The sequence below is a fragment of the Fringilla coelebs genome (genome assembly GCF_963513975.1).
Source record: "Fringilla coelebs genome assembly, chromosome: 8".
Classification (NCBI taxonomy): domain Eukaryota; kingdom Metazoa; phylum Chordata; class Aves; order Passeriformes; family Fringillidae; genus Fringilla; species Fringilla coelebs.
In genome coordinates, this window is record NC_140066.1 from 12165302 (window position 1) to 12182832 (window position 17531).

Genomic DNA, 17531 nt, shown 5'->3' on the forward strand with positions numbered 1-17531 from the left:
CTTCCTGTATGATTGAAGTGAGCTTCTGAAGGATTTCTAGTATGCATGGGGCATTACTATGCAAAAATCAAGGGCAAAGAATGGCCAAACAAAAATTGATTTTAAAAAAATAAAGTCAATAAGTTAAATTCCAGAGTGTTAGTTCCCAGCTGTCACATTTCCACTAGAATACATTGTAAGCAGTTTCTAGGTAGCTCTGTAGGAATTTTATATTAAAAAGAAAACCAAAACAAAACTGCTAAAAAACCTGAACCAACAGAAACCCCCGGTAAACAACATTAACTCACACTACACCACAACAGAAATTTTTCCTAATTTTAGCAGCAATGATATAAGAAATCAGCCCAGAACCTGCTTCCTTTCCTTCCCAACATCTGCACTCTGCTCTTAACCAGCATGCCAATTCCTATAACCCCAAAGGCGGAGGGAGCCGCCGACCGGTGCTGCTCTCGCCGGGGCTCAGGGCGGCGGGGATGGAAGTCCCCGGCCGGTGCCCAGCACATGACACCTACGTAATGGGGGGCTGAGACTCAGAATTTCCTCTGGTGCCGCACCTCCCGCTGCACTTTCGATTTCTGTGGCTATAATGGTGACGGCGAGCCGGGAGCCCGCACTCCCCGCACTGCCCGCCCGAGCGCGGCTCCCGGCTCCTGCGGCGGCACCGAGCGGCAACGGGCTGGGCTGGCACAGGACATGGTCCTGGAGAGCCAGGTAAGTCTGCACGGCGCCGTGGGCTCCTCTGTCCGCTCCACACTCTGCTGGATATTTTCCTGGAGCCACGTACAGCTCCAGGAAAGCTCCAGTGACTCTGTAACTCCGGGTATGGCAGAGCTCAGCCACCCGCAGGCGCGCAGCCACGCGGGATACAATGATTGAATGTTAGGCTACAAGTGTAAGTTGTGATACAATGATTGAATGTTAGGCTACAAGTGTAAATTGTGATGCAGGTTATAAATTCACGGACATTCTGGGCATTAGGTCATGATTAGATCGCTTGTAACCAATTGATAACAGCCAGGAGGAAGATTACATGGTGGTAGCTTTATGCGATGGTGGTGTTGAGAAACGAAAAAAAAGAGAATAATGTCTCATGTTACTGTGCTGCCTGAACTTTTTTCTTCTCTGGAGGGGACTAAGAGAAGAGGCAGAAACATAGACTCAAATGAATATTGACCAAGTGAGATGGTTTTAGTACTGTCTAGGCAGGTTTAAAGTGATGCAGGACACTGCATCATAAATACAGAATCAGAGTTTACTTGCAGGGATGTTTGAATTTGTCTTTTGGAGGCAACCCATCCCAAACTCAAGTGATGCTTTCCAGAACATCAGTAATCAAGTTTCGTATTTGCAGCAAAGATGGGTACTTTATCCCAAAGATGTCTCTCAGTCCCTCTTTTTCCAAGTTAAGCAGCAATGCTGAAATTTCAAAAGTAACAGGATATTTGCATTTCAGCCTGGACCTTCTGTTACCTTATGCAACAGAATAAAAAAAGTTTTCCCTAAAATCAAAATAATAGGTTTTATTTTCAAAAAATTGCAAAGGGATGTTTTCATTTTTAACTTCTGCTACATCAAAAATACTTTACAGGGAAATAAAGGTTTCTGCTGCAACAAATAAGATCCAATTCTGGGCTAAGTTTCTCCAGTGCATTTAAGCTTTAAGTGGATTGGTAGGGACCTGATGCACATAAGACTTGCAATCCCTTGAGAAACGATTTTCAAATTAACTAATAAGATATTGCACTGCGTACGGCTTATTAGAAAGAAACACCAAGCAGCAACAGCACACAGCTACTGTGCCTGGGATTTAAAAGCTGGATTTAGCTGTCATGTCCATAATTCTTAGTGCATTGGTTATGTTAAGGAGTAGGTGAGAGAAGGGTTTAGTTTCATATTAAGGAAAGTAAAAAGGCTCTATGGAATGTAATTGCAGGATTAGTAAAAAGTGTAAGGCAGCTTTGCTCCACTATTTACATATCAAGGCAATTTATGGAAATCCTCATATTAAAAACTTTAATAATTTAAAAATGAGATTGAGAAACAACTTGGTCTTACATTAAAGGACAAAACATATGTTTTCATTTTTTAATATATGTAGAGAAGAATTTGGTAACTTTTCATAGGAAACTTTAAAGGTTAGTTACCCAATGAGACAAAACAATATTCAAGAACTTTTGTCCAACACTGATAGTTACTTTAGTAATATCTCTGCAGCTTTCCAGATATGCAAGAGATCTACATGTCACAGGATTTCTACGCATGAGAACATTTTGACAGTAATTGCCATTCATCTTGAGGGGGAAAGTTAAAGTTAGAGAGACAAAGCAAGTAAATGCCTCCAGAATAACTTTTTAGAAAGAGCATCACAGTATGGGGCCAACACTTAAGAAAAGAGAAACTATAAAGGCAACAGATGATGGGAGTAGTTTAGCCTAGCTGGGCAGAAAAGAGGAATCATAAGAATTAAGGGTGGAAACTTGTTCGTTTTTGTAATATGTGACCCTGATCACAGAAAATGAAGTTAACATAAAACAATTTTTAGCAAAGCTGCTGTTCCAAAACTAGAAGGACACTAAAATTTGAGATTGTGCACCAGAATGCAACAGTGAAGGCTACCAAGGGAGCACTACACTTAGGGTAAGGAAGTGCTAAGGGAGGAAATCCCAGGAAAAAAGTAATGACTGCCTTTAGCCTCATGCAAAAGTCACATACCGGGGGACAAATGATCTTATGGTATGTGACTGCAAAAAGGGGCATTTAAAAATAAAATTAAAAAACATTACAAAGAACTGGAGTGAAAGTGCTTTGCTTGGACTACACATAAAGACAGTGACTACTGCTTTCTAATTTGTGAAACCAGCTTCAGAGCATTCCCATTGAAACAGAACAAGTTGCTGTTTTGTAACACAGATGACAGAGGAACTGAAAATATAATAAATGCCTGAATGGTTCACTTGAAAGTGAAGGTGATTAAAATAGCTATTTAATGCTTTAACTTGTGAGGACCTCTAGTTTCAACCTTTAGCTGCGATTGTCATGGACTTAGATTGCCCTTTGTCACACAGCCATCCTTGCAGCAGCCCTCGCACAACTTCTGTCCTGTCCTAAGGAGACACAGATCGGCCTGGCTGTCACATCCCATTAGGGGCAAAGCTGATAAAACCTGCTGGGATTCCAAGGTGACATCGTTTCTTTCATTACCTTTGTCACAATATTGATTAGATTAGGTCTGAAGCCCATCTTTGGCCTGCTACTGACCCATCACATCTCCTGGGAAATTCTGCAGAGTGGGAAACAAAATTGAAAACGAGTGGAACAATAGAGATGTTCAAGATGGTTATAGCTCATGGGACTCCCCCAGATGTGACAAGTACTGATTTTTACTAACTATGCATCCTAATACATTAATCCCAAACTTGACAACTACATATTACATTATCTCCTTCACAGTAGTCAGCCTTCAGGAGCTTAATGGCACGAAAATAACTCACCAAATATTTTCATTTCTTTCACTGGAGTAAATAACAACATGATCAAAGTGCTGCCCAGCTAATTTTCCCTATCAAAATTTTAAAGAGTAAATAAATAGCAGGCTGGCTTGCTGTCTGTGCAGCAAACCTTGTATCAGTTGTCTCCCATGACATGCTTAGTTTTAAATGTTTCACTCGTGCAGGACAGCTGAAGATTCAGTTCAGAGAACAGCACAGCTGAGCCATATGGCATCCATGTAATCATAGCAGTTAATAGCTAAAGACCCCTACACCTGCTCTTATGTTTTCAACAGGCTTTACTTACTGGCATTAAATGCTTCTAATATAATACATGCTCTGTGTTGATAAAGGCTTTGTATGTGACAGATTTGATAGTTCCAAAGGAAAAAAGAACTACTCTCAACTGCTAAATATATTTTTAGATTTAGACAGAATGAAAGTTGGAGATTTTTTTTTTTTTAACCTTTTTTCAATGCTAGGTCAGTTTTTCCTCTTCCACATGTGGGCTGCTTTACAAATACCATCAGTAGGCACAGCTGAAATTCAAGGAGCCTGAGCAATAAGTTCAGTAAATGTCACTCCTTTTACCTACACCCTTACCTCCCACACATAACACCCACTCCCTCTGACAGCACCAAACCTATGGTTTGAATTTGCCTTTCTACCACGTGTTCCCTCCTTCTCCTTATCTTCACACAGCTTTTTGAAACAGGACAATTAGTACCCCATAAGTAAAATAAACATTCCTATTGGCAGCGGGGAAGCTGGAGCACCTCTGTCCCACTGGTAGCAGCCCTGGCAGAAAAGGACACACTGTGGTAACCTGGAAACCTCAGGGACTCACGAAACAAGAGCTTCCAAATTTGATTGTTGTGGGCTTTGAAGGATAAAGCAAAATGAAGCAGAACAAGAACTGTGTATTTAGTTCCAGTTTGGCATGCCAGGACACTGCATCTAGATGCTTGCTTTATTTCCATGGGAATAGAAAAAACATACCAAGAGGGGAAAAAAAAAAAGACTTCCAAAACTTTCTTCTATATAAAACGTTATCTCTTAAACATACATGTGAAAATACATATTCTAGGTTGCTGCTTTGATCCTTTTCACAACTGCTAAGATTCCTTGGAGTCCTAGAAACCCTCTCACCCTGTTCTTAAACTAGTCATTCTTTTTTTCACTCAGAAAAAAACAGGAGCAGAGTTTCTCTTAATATAATTTCAGGTATTTTTATGATAGAAATGTTTGTATATTACTGAAAGATTTGACAAGCAATTAGCATTCCATTGAAAAATATTTGAAAAATTAAGAATGCACAGAGAGAGAATATTACTTGACTATGGATTTATTTTAAATAAACTTGTTTTAAATACACTCCAGGATATTTAAAATGAATGAGATTCATGTATCTATACCCATAAATATTACTCCAAGCCCCAATAAATTCATACAATATATCTTCATGCTCTGCAAAATCTTTCCTGTAGGTTATTACTGTGCAGACCTCAATTAAGATGTAATAACAGCTTTTACATCGAAAAACTATGGTTTGCACCTCGAGGATGTAAAAAAAGCAATATTCTGAGGATTGTCCAGGAATAGTGGATCAATTTTTTTATGCTTTAAGGGCTAAAAATTGTGGGAGGAGGTTTCAGCCAGAACTAGAAGGTTTTTTCTTTGGAAGGATACAGTTCAGCACCCAAATAAAAATGTTCAGAAGATCCCTTGCTGCATTATCAAACAATATCCTCTAATTATGTTACACTTTTGCCCTTGCTTAAACCATTAACCAAGTGCTACAACAGCTGTACTCTTCACACACATTCTAAAATAATGAAACCCTGAGCACAAACCAGAAGGAAAAAGTAACCATTCCTCAACACCATAATGTACAATAATAAATAAAATAAATTAAACAGATATTTTTGTTGCACACACATATTTTTGTTTACAGAACCCCACAGCCATTTATTTTTGCCCACAATATATGACACAAAGCTAAGAGGACATTTGTACTGAAACCTTTCATTCATATTAACGTGGGAAGAACCTTTCCTTCCTCAAAGTAATACACAGTACACATGTGTGGGGAAAACAACTTGTCAGAAGTTTTAAATAGCTTCAGTGTGTCAAATACACCTTGTCCCACTTCTGTGTTCCTACTTCTTCACCCTCTTTTCTGCATTCTCTCCTTACATGCACTACTTTCCCAGCTCCCCCACCCTCCTGCTGCTGCCCCAGCAGGTACATGTGTCCTGCCTTGATCCCTTCTCCATGCTAATCCAATATGTGGCCCAGCTGCCTTTGGCAGCAGTAATTCCATTCCTCTCCTGCCCCATAAATTGCTGGCTCTTCAGTACCACTGCTGGCTTTGATTACCAGGAAGAGGATTTTGTGTCCATTCCCACTTCCCTTCACTCCCCATCACCTCCTGGTCTAACCACGAGATGCACTGCAGTCCTGTACACGAGCCTAAGCCCATCTCCAGCTCTCCAGCTCTGCCACCTGCTACTTTGCAACCCAGAAAGAAGAAACCTTAGCTGCAGGCTGAGGGCTCTTGCTCTGCATAGATCCCAGGCTGACAGAAACGGACTTGACCCCACTGGTTTTGTTTGATGGTTTCTAATGTGCCTTCCCACTAGAGGAACAGAAAGCCAAGACACCCTAAAGCTGGCTCTCAGATGCATGAGTTTGATACTGGGCAAACTTCAGAGGGAAGAGGGTGAAGATGCAAAATTTTTGTCAGTCATTTGGACTGTGCACAGCTGACTTGTGTCAGGGTGCTTTCCTCTCCCTGGTGATTGTTTTATCCAGAGTCTAAGGAATAAATGTGCCTCCTACCCACACTGCCTCTCACCTGCAGAGAAAGAGCTCCCAGGCCAAGTTTGAAAAGTATTTCAGAGCATGTCAAAAGAAGTGTACAGGAACTCACTTCTTTGAAACTGCTGACATTTTGGAGGATGAAAGAAGCTTCAAATCTCCAGGGCTCCAGCCTTACAGACACTGAGAAAGAATAAATCCCTTAAAAAGAAAAGAAACAGAAGGAGAGAAACTGCCTATCTATGTATTTAGAAATTAATATATTTAAATCCCTTGAGGAAGGAAATAGTTTGGGAAACTGACAGTGAAAAATAGAATACTGAAAATAAGTCTGATTTTTCTGATATGTAAAATTTTATTTTTTTAATGAGAAAAAGGTTTTGAAATAAATATAGTCCGCAAAAGCAATACAATTAATCCACCAAAAGGCAAGAAGTTAGGAAAATGCCATCTAGAAATAGTCTGGCCAAAATTTAATTTGTTTTCAGGGACTGTACATGTTTATCATCAGCAATAGGCACCCCATTACTGCTTTTGCCACCAACCAATTACAGAAATGCACGTGGGTTTTTTTATTATTCAACTAATAGCTTTCCTTACAAGGCAGAGTAACTGAATCCTAGAACTGATACTGTAAATCTCAGCAATCCACGCAACCCTTTTAGCCAAACCGGATGTTAGAAAGCAAACTAGAAAGGCTCTACCACCCTGAGGGCAGCTTTATTTCACCTGCTGGTGTCTGCAAACTGCCTTGGGTAAACACCTGAAATGAGGAGAATAAATGCTGCTCTACTTGGAGGAGATGGGCAAGCCAGGAGAGCAAAGCTGCAGGAAGCACACTGAGCTGGGGTGGGCTGTGAGCAGACCCAAGTTACCTCTGCAGTGTGCCCAGCTCTGTGCAGGGACTGGGGACAAATTAAAGCCATTGCCAGGTGTCTCTGCCCTGTGCCATGGGGCATCCATGCATATTTTAGGACTAAAACCAGACAACAGTGCTGAATGCTTTCAAATGATAACCAGGATCTAGTTTAGAACCAGAATCTAGTTTAGACACATTGTTTTATATTATCTTCTGACCTTGCTTTTGCCACAGGAAAAAGAGCTCTGAAAACCATGTTTGCATACTTAAATGAGAAAGGGAACTGCTGTGCCCTTGTATTTTACATTTCTGAAGGTCTTAAGGGAGGAGTGAGAGCACACAGTAAATAAATAGCTTAACAGACTATAAACAACAAAAGCTTCACCTCTTGCAAAACTATAGTCCCTGTGATTAATGTTTCAGGAATTATATTAAAGTGCAATAACTTTCCCAGTAGACTGGTTACATGCAGGAGAAAAGATTCTCTGCCTTGAATGACACCATGAAATTTGATTTGTGCATTCTAAAGAAAAAAATAACAACCTGTTAATTTAGATTTCTTAACAAAAGCAGCATCTTCCTGTTTTGATAAAAAAATTAAACAATAAAAATGAAGAAGTCAGGCTGACTGCATGAAAGAAAGGGATAATCTGCATGAAATAGTCCTCTCTTGCAATTAAGAGTAAAAAAATTGGCAGGCATTACATCAGCTCTGCACCTTCCAGTATGGTGACTCGGAACTGTCCTGTAAAAGCTCTACACATTGCTCGCAGCGCCCTTCTTTAAGGGTTGTTTGTGCTAATGAAAACTTATGAACTGAGCAAAGAAGAATTTAGGGCATCAGTCACCACTGGATTAAGATAAGATCTCAGAAACTTCAGGGCTTGTGGAGTTTGCCCTCACTCTCTGGTACTTTCTCACCACTCAGACCAATAAACAGGTATGTGCTGGCTGACGCTAATTTTTAGGGCACAACTCCAGCAGACTTGTTAAAGGATAGAGGACAATCCCTAAATGAAGGTTACATGCAGCATGCCCGCACACAGATGGAATCAGCCCCAAACCAGCTCTCCAGGCAGAGGTGCCCTTACCCAGCTCTGCCCCGGGCAGGGTGAGGCTGGCTCTCCCCAAACGCTGCCTTCCCCTCTCTGTTCCCATGACAGCAAGCTCCGATTTCACCACCAGTTCAGCAGCTCTGTTCTGCTCCATGGTCACTGATTAATGCCATGACCCTTGACTCGTTAACCTCAGCAGTGACAAAACAAGGCTCTGGGCTTACAGCCCCAATCTTTAAACTGGCTTAAGGATGGTCCTTCCTGTGGGGCAAGGGTGGGACTTGCAGAGATGTTTTGTATGAATAAACAAAGATCATTTTTACCCCTCTTAGCCTTTTCTGAAATTTAGTAGCAATAGAAAAGAAAACTGGTAACTGTTCTAGCACAGCCTTAAATAATTCAAAGATTTGCCTACCTGAAAAATTCAGAGCAGGCTCTGTAACAGTAAAGTTTTTTATCAATTCTAAAATCATAAGAATACAGAAGATAGATGACACTAAAACTTAATTAATTTTCTATTTGGCAGAATTTAATAGAGCCTGAATGCTCCTCTCAGAAAACTGAAATAGGAGCACAAGTTTTAAATAAACTTCTTCTGGGCACATCTGCAGGGAACAGTTCACAATCAAGCAGTTCTTGAAATTTCTCATGCCATTTGTGGTTACTGCAATGCACAAGTTTTAATCACTGCAAGGAGCTTCAGCTGTGCCTAGGAGTTTTGTTCTTCCTAGTGATCCTAACTGGGAAAATCCTGAAAAAAAGCAGGTCATTGCACCACAGGGACTCAATCCCTGTGCTTCCAGAGGGGTGAGGCCAAGCAATGCTGCAGAGTGGAAGTCAAATGTTCAGAAGGCACTGGGCAAGGAAGAAACTAGAGGAAGGTGTGGGCCAGCCAGGCCATCCTTCCAGCCCACAATTCACCAAGTGCATGACTCAGGACAGCTGTTCCCACCTCTGCCTTCCCCAGGCTCCCCACAGCCAACACCAAGAGCTCGGGGACTGCAGCCAGGCCCCCTCTCTGCCTGCCTCTGGCACAGCTGGGCACCATGGCACCCCTGGAGCACAGGGACACATCTGCTGGGAGAGCCAACCCAGAGTCCCATGGCCTCCTTCAAGTGCAAGGAAACACTGGCTACATTCCAAAGCAGAACTAGAACCAAGCCATGAGAGAGGAGGAGTCTTATGCTTTAAACTTTGATTTCTTCATTTTGCACAGGGCAGAGAGTAGCAGGTAGGACTGGGAGGTGGCAGGGCCACCTGGGCAGCACTGGGCTGTGGGGCTGGACAGGGAGGCTGAGCTGCCCAGGCAGGTGAGGGAGGGCAGGGCCACCCTGGGGCTGGGTGACAGAGACTCAGAGGGACAGCCCAAGGAGGGCACAGCCCAGCAGGCAGCAGCACCCTGCTCTGCCTTGAGATGATGGCAAGGAGAGAAAGCCTGCTGGTCTGAAACCAAGCCTGGAGAGCAGAAGCACTGTCTGCCCCTCTGGTGTGGAGGCTGCTCAGGAGCCTGCAGCAGGCACTGCCCCCAGCAGCTGGAGAGCAGGCACGGGCACAGCCAGGGAGCCTTGGGGACATGCACTGCTGGCACCAGGAGCAGCTGCTGTCTGCTCGTGTGCCAGTGGCTCAGCCACAACAAGCTGACACTGCTGGCACTTTTCACAGCCACTTGCTGCAGTCGTGGCCCTTTGGATGCATCAGCAGCTGAGCTCACTGCTACTCCCTAATAATTGGTTCTGACCCAATTATTGTCAGTTTTCAATTAAGGCATGAAAAAACCCCCAACAACCAAGTGGAAGGGGAGCAGAGGGAAGCATAGTTGCTTTTGCCCATAATCTTAGAGCTACATCTCTAATTCCAATCAAAAGTTATTCTTTTACATGATTGTCAGGCAGAGAAAGCTACTGCCAGCATTTGATAGCCTGGTTCTGAGCACCCACAGAATCTGTTTAAATTAGCAAGCAATCAGCACCCACAGCAATTAACATCCCATAGACAGTATTGCAGTTGTACGTTCTCTCCTCGTTCTCTTCTGCCATGGAAGTCTTTATGGCACATGGCTTGTTTTGACAAGATAGCTCGTTTTTATTCAGGAATTCTATGTACTTTTTGCTCAGATTTTCAGATTCAGTCAGTCACTATATCCTCGAGCTGTGTGTAACATCAACATAAAATAACAAACAGAACTCAACAATCAAAACTGTTTTCTCTTTCTTAGTAGAAAAAGTCATACTGCATAGTTCCACCAAGGAGATTAACAGAAAAATGTTCACTATCAGTTATGCATTAATAGAAAATTACAACTCTTGAAGTGGAATGGATCTAAAGACCAAAATAAGTCTGAATTTGGCTACTCAGTCCGAGTTTGAGCATAGCTGTTTCCAAAGAAGAACGAGAACTGAAACTACCTCATGTCAAAGGCACTATTAAAACCTAAACCAATGCTCAGTGGCACTGCATCTGTAAAACAACCATTTCTTATCAACTCCCACACTCCTTTTCAATTCACCTTCCTACATACAATGCATCTTTCCCCACACCTGTAAAAAGAAAAGTCACCTCTATTTACCTGTGGGATCATAGCAGGGGTGCTACCAACGCATTTTTCCCCAGACCAAAGCATTAAGACCATCCACAGAACAGCAGCTGGATACTTGCTCTGTGCCTCTCCCAGAAATCATGCACGAGGGCTTTCCACACTGCTTCATTCTCCTTTATTCCCTCATTGACAGCAACTATTCCTTTCACATTACAAACAGCATAGATACAGACACAGCAAAAAAACCCCAAAAATTAAATCATGACAAAGAATACTTCTCTGTTTCTGAAAATATGTGAAATGAAATTACATCATTCCTGATGTGGTACATACTCATGTTTATGATAGAGAATTAGTTTAAAAATGAGGTAATAAATACGCTAATAAAGCATTCCCAAACCAGGCAGGTACCATGCTAGCTTTATGAGGTTTTCACCAAACCTGAGGTAATTTTCAGGAGGTAAGGATGATTTTAGCATCTTAGGTGGTAATGTAGTTTGGACCAAAAGAAAGGACAGCAGCTGTTTCAGTTGAGCTCTGCATTTGAATTTCCAGGGTTTGTTGTAAGCCCTACAAACTCAAGACAAAACTCAGCTGGTGTGAACTGAAACAAGATGTTTGAGTGAAAAAACTGCCAGTGGAAACCACTGAGCCTGAGAATCAAAACCAGTGTTTGGGCCTGCCCTGCACTGATGTCTGGCTAGCCTGATGAAAATGTTATGTTTTCTTGCACAAAATTCTAAGCCCAACTATTTTTTTCACTGAAACCAAGGGTTTAGGGTGCAGGGAAATAAATTAATTTGAAATGGCATCTCCTAATGAGCAAAGAAAGATCATGGACCCAGCAAGAGCAGGGAAATTACCTTTGAATATTTAGTTTTCAAGAGGTGGAGGAGAGAATGAGAGAAATGGAACTGTGGACACAGTGGGGAAGTTTATGAGAAACACGAGTTGTGTGGCTCAGGCAGCTTGGGGGAGTGCTGGAAGATTTCAGAAGGTGCACAGATTCCTTTCTCATTAATGAAGGGGCCCTGACTCCAGCTCTGCTGAGCTGGCTCTGAGTGCAGGGCTATTCAGCCCCCTCCTTTGACTGAAAGCATGAGTCTGTCACTTATGAGCTCTCAGAGGCTTGCCTTTTAATAGGAAGTGGGGGGAAGGGGCAAGAAGATGGCTGGAGGAGGGGAAGGAAAAGATGAGCAGCAAAAAAAGCTGGTAGCTGAACATGGGACTTCAAGGGATTTGCAGGACAGGCCTTTGGGGAAGGGTTAAAAGCTTACAAGGTGAGTGATGCCTGTCCTGGGCTGATTTTTTTCTCATTATTCACCAACATGTTAAGAAGTAAACCGCACATTCAATCAACTCTTCCTCTCTTATTTTCTCATAATCATACAAAATTATTTATTCTGATAGCATGGAGCGAAAAAAAAATAATTATAGTTTAATTTTTTTTTTTTTGTTTTGGTAGATATCAGTTGTATTTTAATAATACTAAAAAAAACCTACTAAATAAACCTAACCCTGACCATCTTCCCTGCTGCATCAGGGAACATGCAGCTCGCTCTTCCAAATTGTAGACAGTCACGAGCTCTCGTCAGACTTTGTGTGGGCTTGAAATGTTCTTTTAGTCCTTTGCAGCTGAAAACTGAGCACAAATTATCGCTGAAAGGATATGAAAAATTATGCTGGGACATTTGCCATGGCTGTACAGGAATGCTCCTTGAAGCAATCAGAAAAGGGAGCAGACTACTTAGCTCGGGTTTGAGGACTGTATTGACAGCTAGCTGTTTCTAAAAAATGTTACTTTTTCATGTGGAGGAAAAGACAAAACCTGACTGATCAAACTGTATTTTGCTAGTTTTTATCTGTTGCCAATGAAGAGATATCAACCATCTCTGGTCTGTAAAATCTTTGCTTATCTTCGAAATTGAGCAGAGATCTTGGCAGGAAACTGAACAGGCAACTTCAAGATAAATCTAAGTATTTCCTATGTGTATCAACCTGGGATGTAACTTCAGTGCTCTAACATTTGGAGTGCTGTGCTTGATTCAGTACTTGAGCTCCTAGGTGTGTAGACTATTAGTAGTCACTTTTACAGAGATAGCATATATAGAGTTGCAAAAAAAAAAAAAGCAAAATCTTTAGATTTTTGCTCTTGGTGAGGTACTTTTTATTTGCATTTAAAAAACAAAATATATGCAGAATCAGACTTTGAACCAAGTGTATCAATATAATATAGAGGAAGGAAAAATAAGGAAAAATAGGAATAATAAAAAGATAAGATCATTTTGCTCAGTAATGAAAATAGGGGCTTGTGATCACAAGTAGCACCAAAGGGAAAGGAGGGATTAAGTAACACTAAACATCAACCTTTACTTGGGGTCACTAAGGTGGGTCCTGCTCCCTCTAACAAGTTTTGTGCTAAACTCAGATCTGCAGCATTGGACATGATAACCCATGGCACCCCTTCTCGAGGATCACAAATTTATTATCATTTATTTTTGAAAGGAGGCAGTGGAATGTCTCAATATCACTACCCAAACAATATTTCCTCACTCTTTAAAGCACACACATACATGCACCACAACAATAATGTTAACTTCTGAATTGATGCTCTTTGATGTGTGAACATACGAGACAATCGGAGACATTCCAATTTATCTCCAGTTCAAAGTTAGGCCAAAATTAGAAGCAGTTATGAATAATGGATTAGGTTTTAGTAGAAATGGCAATGCTGCACAGAATAAAGATGAGAGTTTAGCTTAGCTGTGAGTGTGTGAACCAGGTGAGCCACACCGCTTCCTTCAACAGACACATTGGAATTGCACACCCTCAGAAGTTCAATTAACAAAACACAGGTCAAAGCAGGGGTTTGTGACAGATTATAAACTGTTTTCAGATGCAATTTTGATGTTTTCAGGATAAAATTAGGAGCCAAAGTTCCTTATGAAATTTTTTTTGAGGGTTTTTTTTAAGAAATAACCGTGCCAAAATGTTGTCATTTACCATAGCACCCTAGGAGTCACTACCCAGGCAAAACATGTGTCTTGAAAGTGTCTCAGCCAGCATGGAGAAAGCACCAGCTCAGATCAAAGGGTGCCTAAGCAGGCTATTTCCATTCATTGGGAAATTTTCCTGACAATCTAGCATTTTAATTAAAGAATAATAACCTTCCAAGCAGTAATACTTCTACAGCTGGATAAGCTATTTTCGCTTGGACGCCTATGCTCCACTACAGAAGAAGATGCGGGGTGAGCATTCCATTGCTGCCTTATATCCCTGTAATTCTACTTGATTTTGTGTGAATATTGGAGCTCAGATGATCATCACGATAGTGCAGATTGTAGGAAGGGGGAGATAGATGTGGCTGCTTCTCTGGATTTGCACTCTTATCAGAGACCTGTTTTCCTTGACTTACTTTGCTGTCTCCAGAGTTGTAAGTGTGGGCAGTGCCAAGTGAGGCAGCGGGTGGCACTCGGGCTCAGTGCCTTGTTATTCACAGTTTTGACAAGGGTAGCAGACAAGAGGCCAGAGATGATATTTTATGGTTTGTGCCCCGGTTTCTGTATGGTTATTTACAGATGCCCTCGTTGAAATCCTCTGCTGCCTTCCTTCACCAACCTCAGTTTAAGTCTGCCAGTATTTTGCAAACCATAAAAATGAAGTGATTGTATAAAGCAATCAATGTTCTCAAGATTTTTAGTAGCAGTAAAAAGCTTTAACAACAATGAAAAAAAAATTATTTTGCTCAATACACTCGCTGGGAACTGCAAAACAAAGCAGCCATGTCACCAAATTCATAGAACATCCATTACAAAAGCTAATTAATAGCTAATATGAATTATTATGTACTATGCAATGCTAGGGCCATTCAAGACTTTCATTTGCTTTAGAAAATAACTACCAATAAAAAGCATATTCAATTCTTTTCATCTTTTGCTTTAAAATTGCAATTCTGTTTCTGGAAGGAACTGCTCCACTTGAACAAACCCTTCTTTACTTCAATAGACGTAGGTGTGAGTGGGGGTAGGTGTTTAACTTCATCTACCAAGGACATGCAGCAAAACTGTGCTCAATTTGCAACACAGGTGTTTAAAATGCCCACACTTGAGTGCCTCTCCAGCCTCAAATTTCTGCAGCATCACTGAATTTTTGTCCCAGAGAAACAGCAGATCCAACAAGGAACATGGTAGAAGTTACAATGTGATACACCCCCTTTCCTGGAGTGCACAAGAAATTCCTCAGTCTTCTTATCAAGGGGATTTGGTGCAGGCTGGTGGGTAATCATGGGAGAATTTTGCCGATAATGTTTTATATTATGGTTCTAATTATTCTTAGAACAACATGAAATGATAGAATATAGGACCTCAGGAAGAAAATGGTTGTGATATGTAAATCTGCGAAGCATTTATGCTGTAAACAGACAAGAGAGCATTTTAGATCTCCCTAATTGAAATTGGGCTAGATTTTATTAAAGAATTTGCAAAGATAACTGTTTAAATAACTTAATGCATTTGCAACACTTCATGTGAAACAAGCTGCATTTTTTATCTCGGTATTATTAGGCCTGAACCAGCTGCCAGTGGGATGCCTTGTAAGTTTAGGATTTCTAGCTTGGTTTTGCCATGCATATATTCTGTGGGAGCCACAAGTGAGAAAATAGGAAATTATAAAATACTCATAGGGAACTAGTCTCCTACACAATAAAAAGAATGTGATTTTCAGTGAACATTCCCAAATTAACAATCTGTACTGCAACACTGTTAAGTCACTGTGCTTAAGCAGCTTCGTTCAGGGGCAAGGCACTTTGAAGCTTTTTTTCATGTGCACAGATTTTAAAGGAGTGTGAGAGCTTAGCTACCTGGCCAAAAATCTCATATAATTAGGAAAGTTAAAGGCATTATGAATAGACAGGCCAGGAAATCTGCCAAGACACGGAAAGATTTTACTTTTAAACCACCAGCTCAAATATCAGTGAAACAGCAGGTAACTATCAGTTCAGGATACACAGAAGCACCAGGGAAGGACAGGGGCAGGGAAATTAAACAAATTTTTAAAATTGTTTTCATTCTTGCTATCCAATATAATTGAAATATTTGTTCCATATTTTAGTTTTTATGCAATGAGCTTTACATAACATTTTACAGTTTGTATGTAGAGTGCTGGCTGTTTGTTTCAAGCCTTTACAGAGAGAAAACTAAATAGCAGAACTGACTATATTTTCCTGGGCAAGGGGAGACCACACCTCTGAACACCACTTAGTGCTTTACTACATTTACTGCAGTCATGTCTTAGTGACAGCTATTCATTCCATAAACCCAGAATATATCCCTACCTTCTCTCCTCAGCTATATCAATAATCTGCATCTGTTTCTACCTTGTCTAGATCTGGAGAAGAAAAGGTGGTTAGAAAAGCAGGAAATGCAGGGGAAATAGCACAAACCAGTACAGCACCTCCCAATTCCTACAGAGACCACAGACTTCTGAGATCCAGTCTAAAAAAATATTTTACTAACGTGACCATGGATTTTAGGGACCTTTGGTATCCCAGCACAAATGAAAATAAAAGTCAAAACCAACCAACCAAACCCCCAAAACAAAGAACTCAAAACAGAAATCCACCCACAGACAATCCTACCACAGGTCCCTAGACCTGAACTGAGCCAGGCTGTGCCCAGGTGTGCACAGCTTTTGCAGACCCCAGAACAGAGCCTAATGGGGAACACAAGTGAGCAACAGAAGGAACAAGCTTCCCCAGGGAAAATAGGATCAGTTTTAAGTTTCCCACATGCTCATGCCTAGGGAATCCCCTTTGAAGTTGCTGGCTGACATGACATCTGTTTCATGCCACAGCAGCAGCTGGAGGGTTGAAATCCAGACTCATCAAAACATGCGTGGCTCTTGAATTCACTGTATTTGCTTTATACCATCTTATTCTTCTGCTGGTAATGGGGCAGAAAAATATCAGTTGTAAAACTAAAGTAAAATAATAAAACTACCTCCCTAAGTAGTTTTTAATTCTGGCACAACAAACTTGAAAAAGGCAGACAAAAGGGTGAAAAATCAAAAAATATCCTCCTGACAAAAACATAAGTGCTGCCCCTGCCCCTAAAAAAAATATACAACTAGAAATTATTGAAACTTGTTATCCTATGACTTAGCCAACTTTCAGTTGAGTGTCAGCCCTAAATGACAAAGCAAAGAGGTTCAGTGAACACATTGTTTTTTCATCATCAGCTGTTTGAATTATCGCTTGACCAGCACAGACCACAGGGGACATAAAAGCTCCAGGAAGACAGTAAACCTTTTATTTGTACTACATTTATGTCCTTATAAAGATACTTTTATAAAGGTTTGGGCCAAAGTAGCTCAGTCATGTGAATTCTTTGACTGATTCATGTCAAGATGCTCTAGCAAAACAGAAGATTAAGTAATTGATCGCTTAATATCACTTGTACACAGATAATTGTTTGGGTTTTATTATTTTTTTACGTTTAACATATATGTATCTACAACAGGGAGTCTGTTCACCTGCAGAACAGCCCTCAGTCTGACCCAGTGCAAATTTGGCCACATAGAGCCATACCACTTTAGAGCTTCAGGGTCAATAGTTTACGCTTGAATTGCCTGTGTCCTAGGATATGTAAAAAAGGATAAAGATGCATGTATATGAAACAATGACCTCTCTTCTGTGCTACCCAGCACCAATTCAATACACAGTTTGTGCTGTGATAGTGTCAGTCCTTCCCAAACTATGCTAAAAATCACTGTAGGTG

General features: G+C 41.0%; 1 protein-coding gene across 1 annotated transcript in view; it reads left to right on the top strand.

Annotated features, from left to right (window-relative positions):
* The first annotated feature begins 583 nt into the window (after positions 1–583).
* RASGEF1A (RasGEF domain family member 1A) overlaps positions 584–17531 on the top strand; it is a 50245-nt gene continuing 33297 nt past the window's right edge. The window contains exon 1 of the mRNA XM_084210749.1: positions 584–711. Within this exon, the coding sequence (XP_084066875.1) occupies positions 694–711 (18 nt within the window). The 5' untranslated portion in view covers positions 584–693. The remainder of the gene's footprint in view (positions 712–17531) is intronic.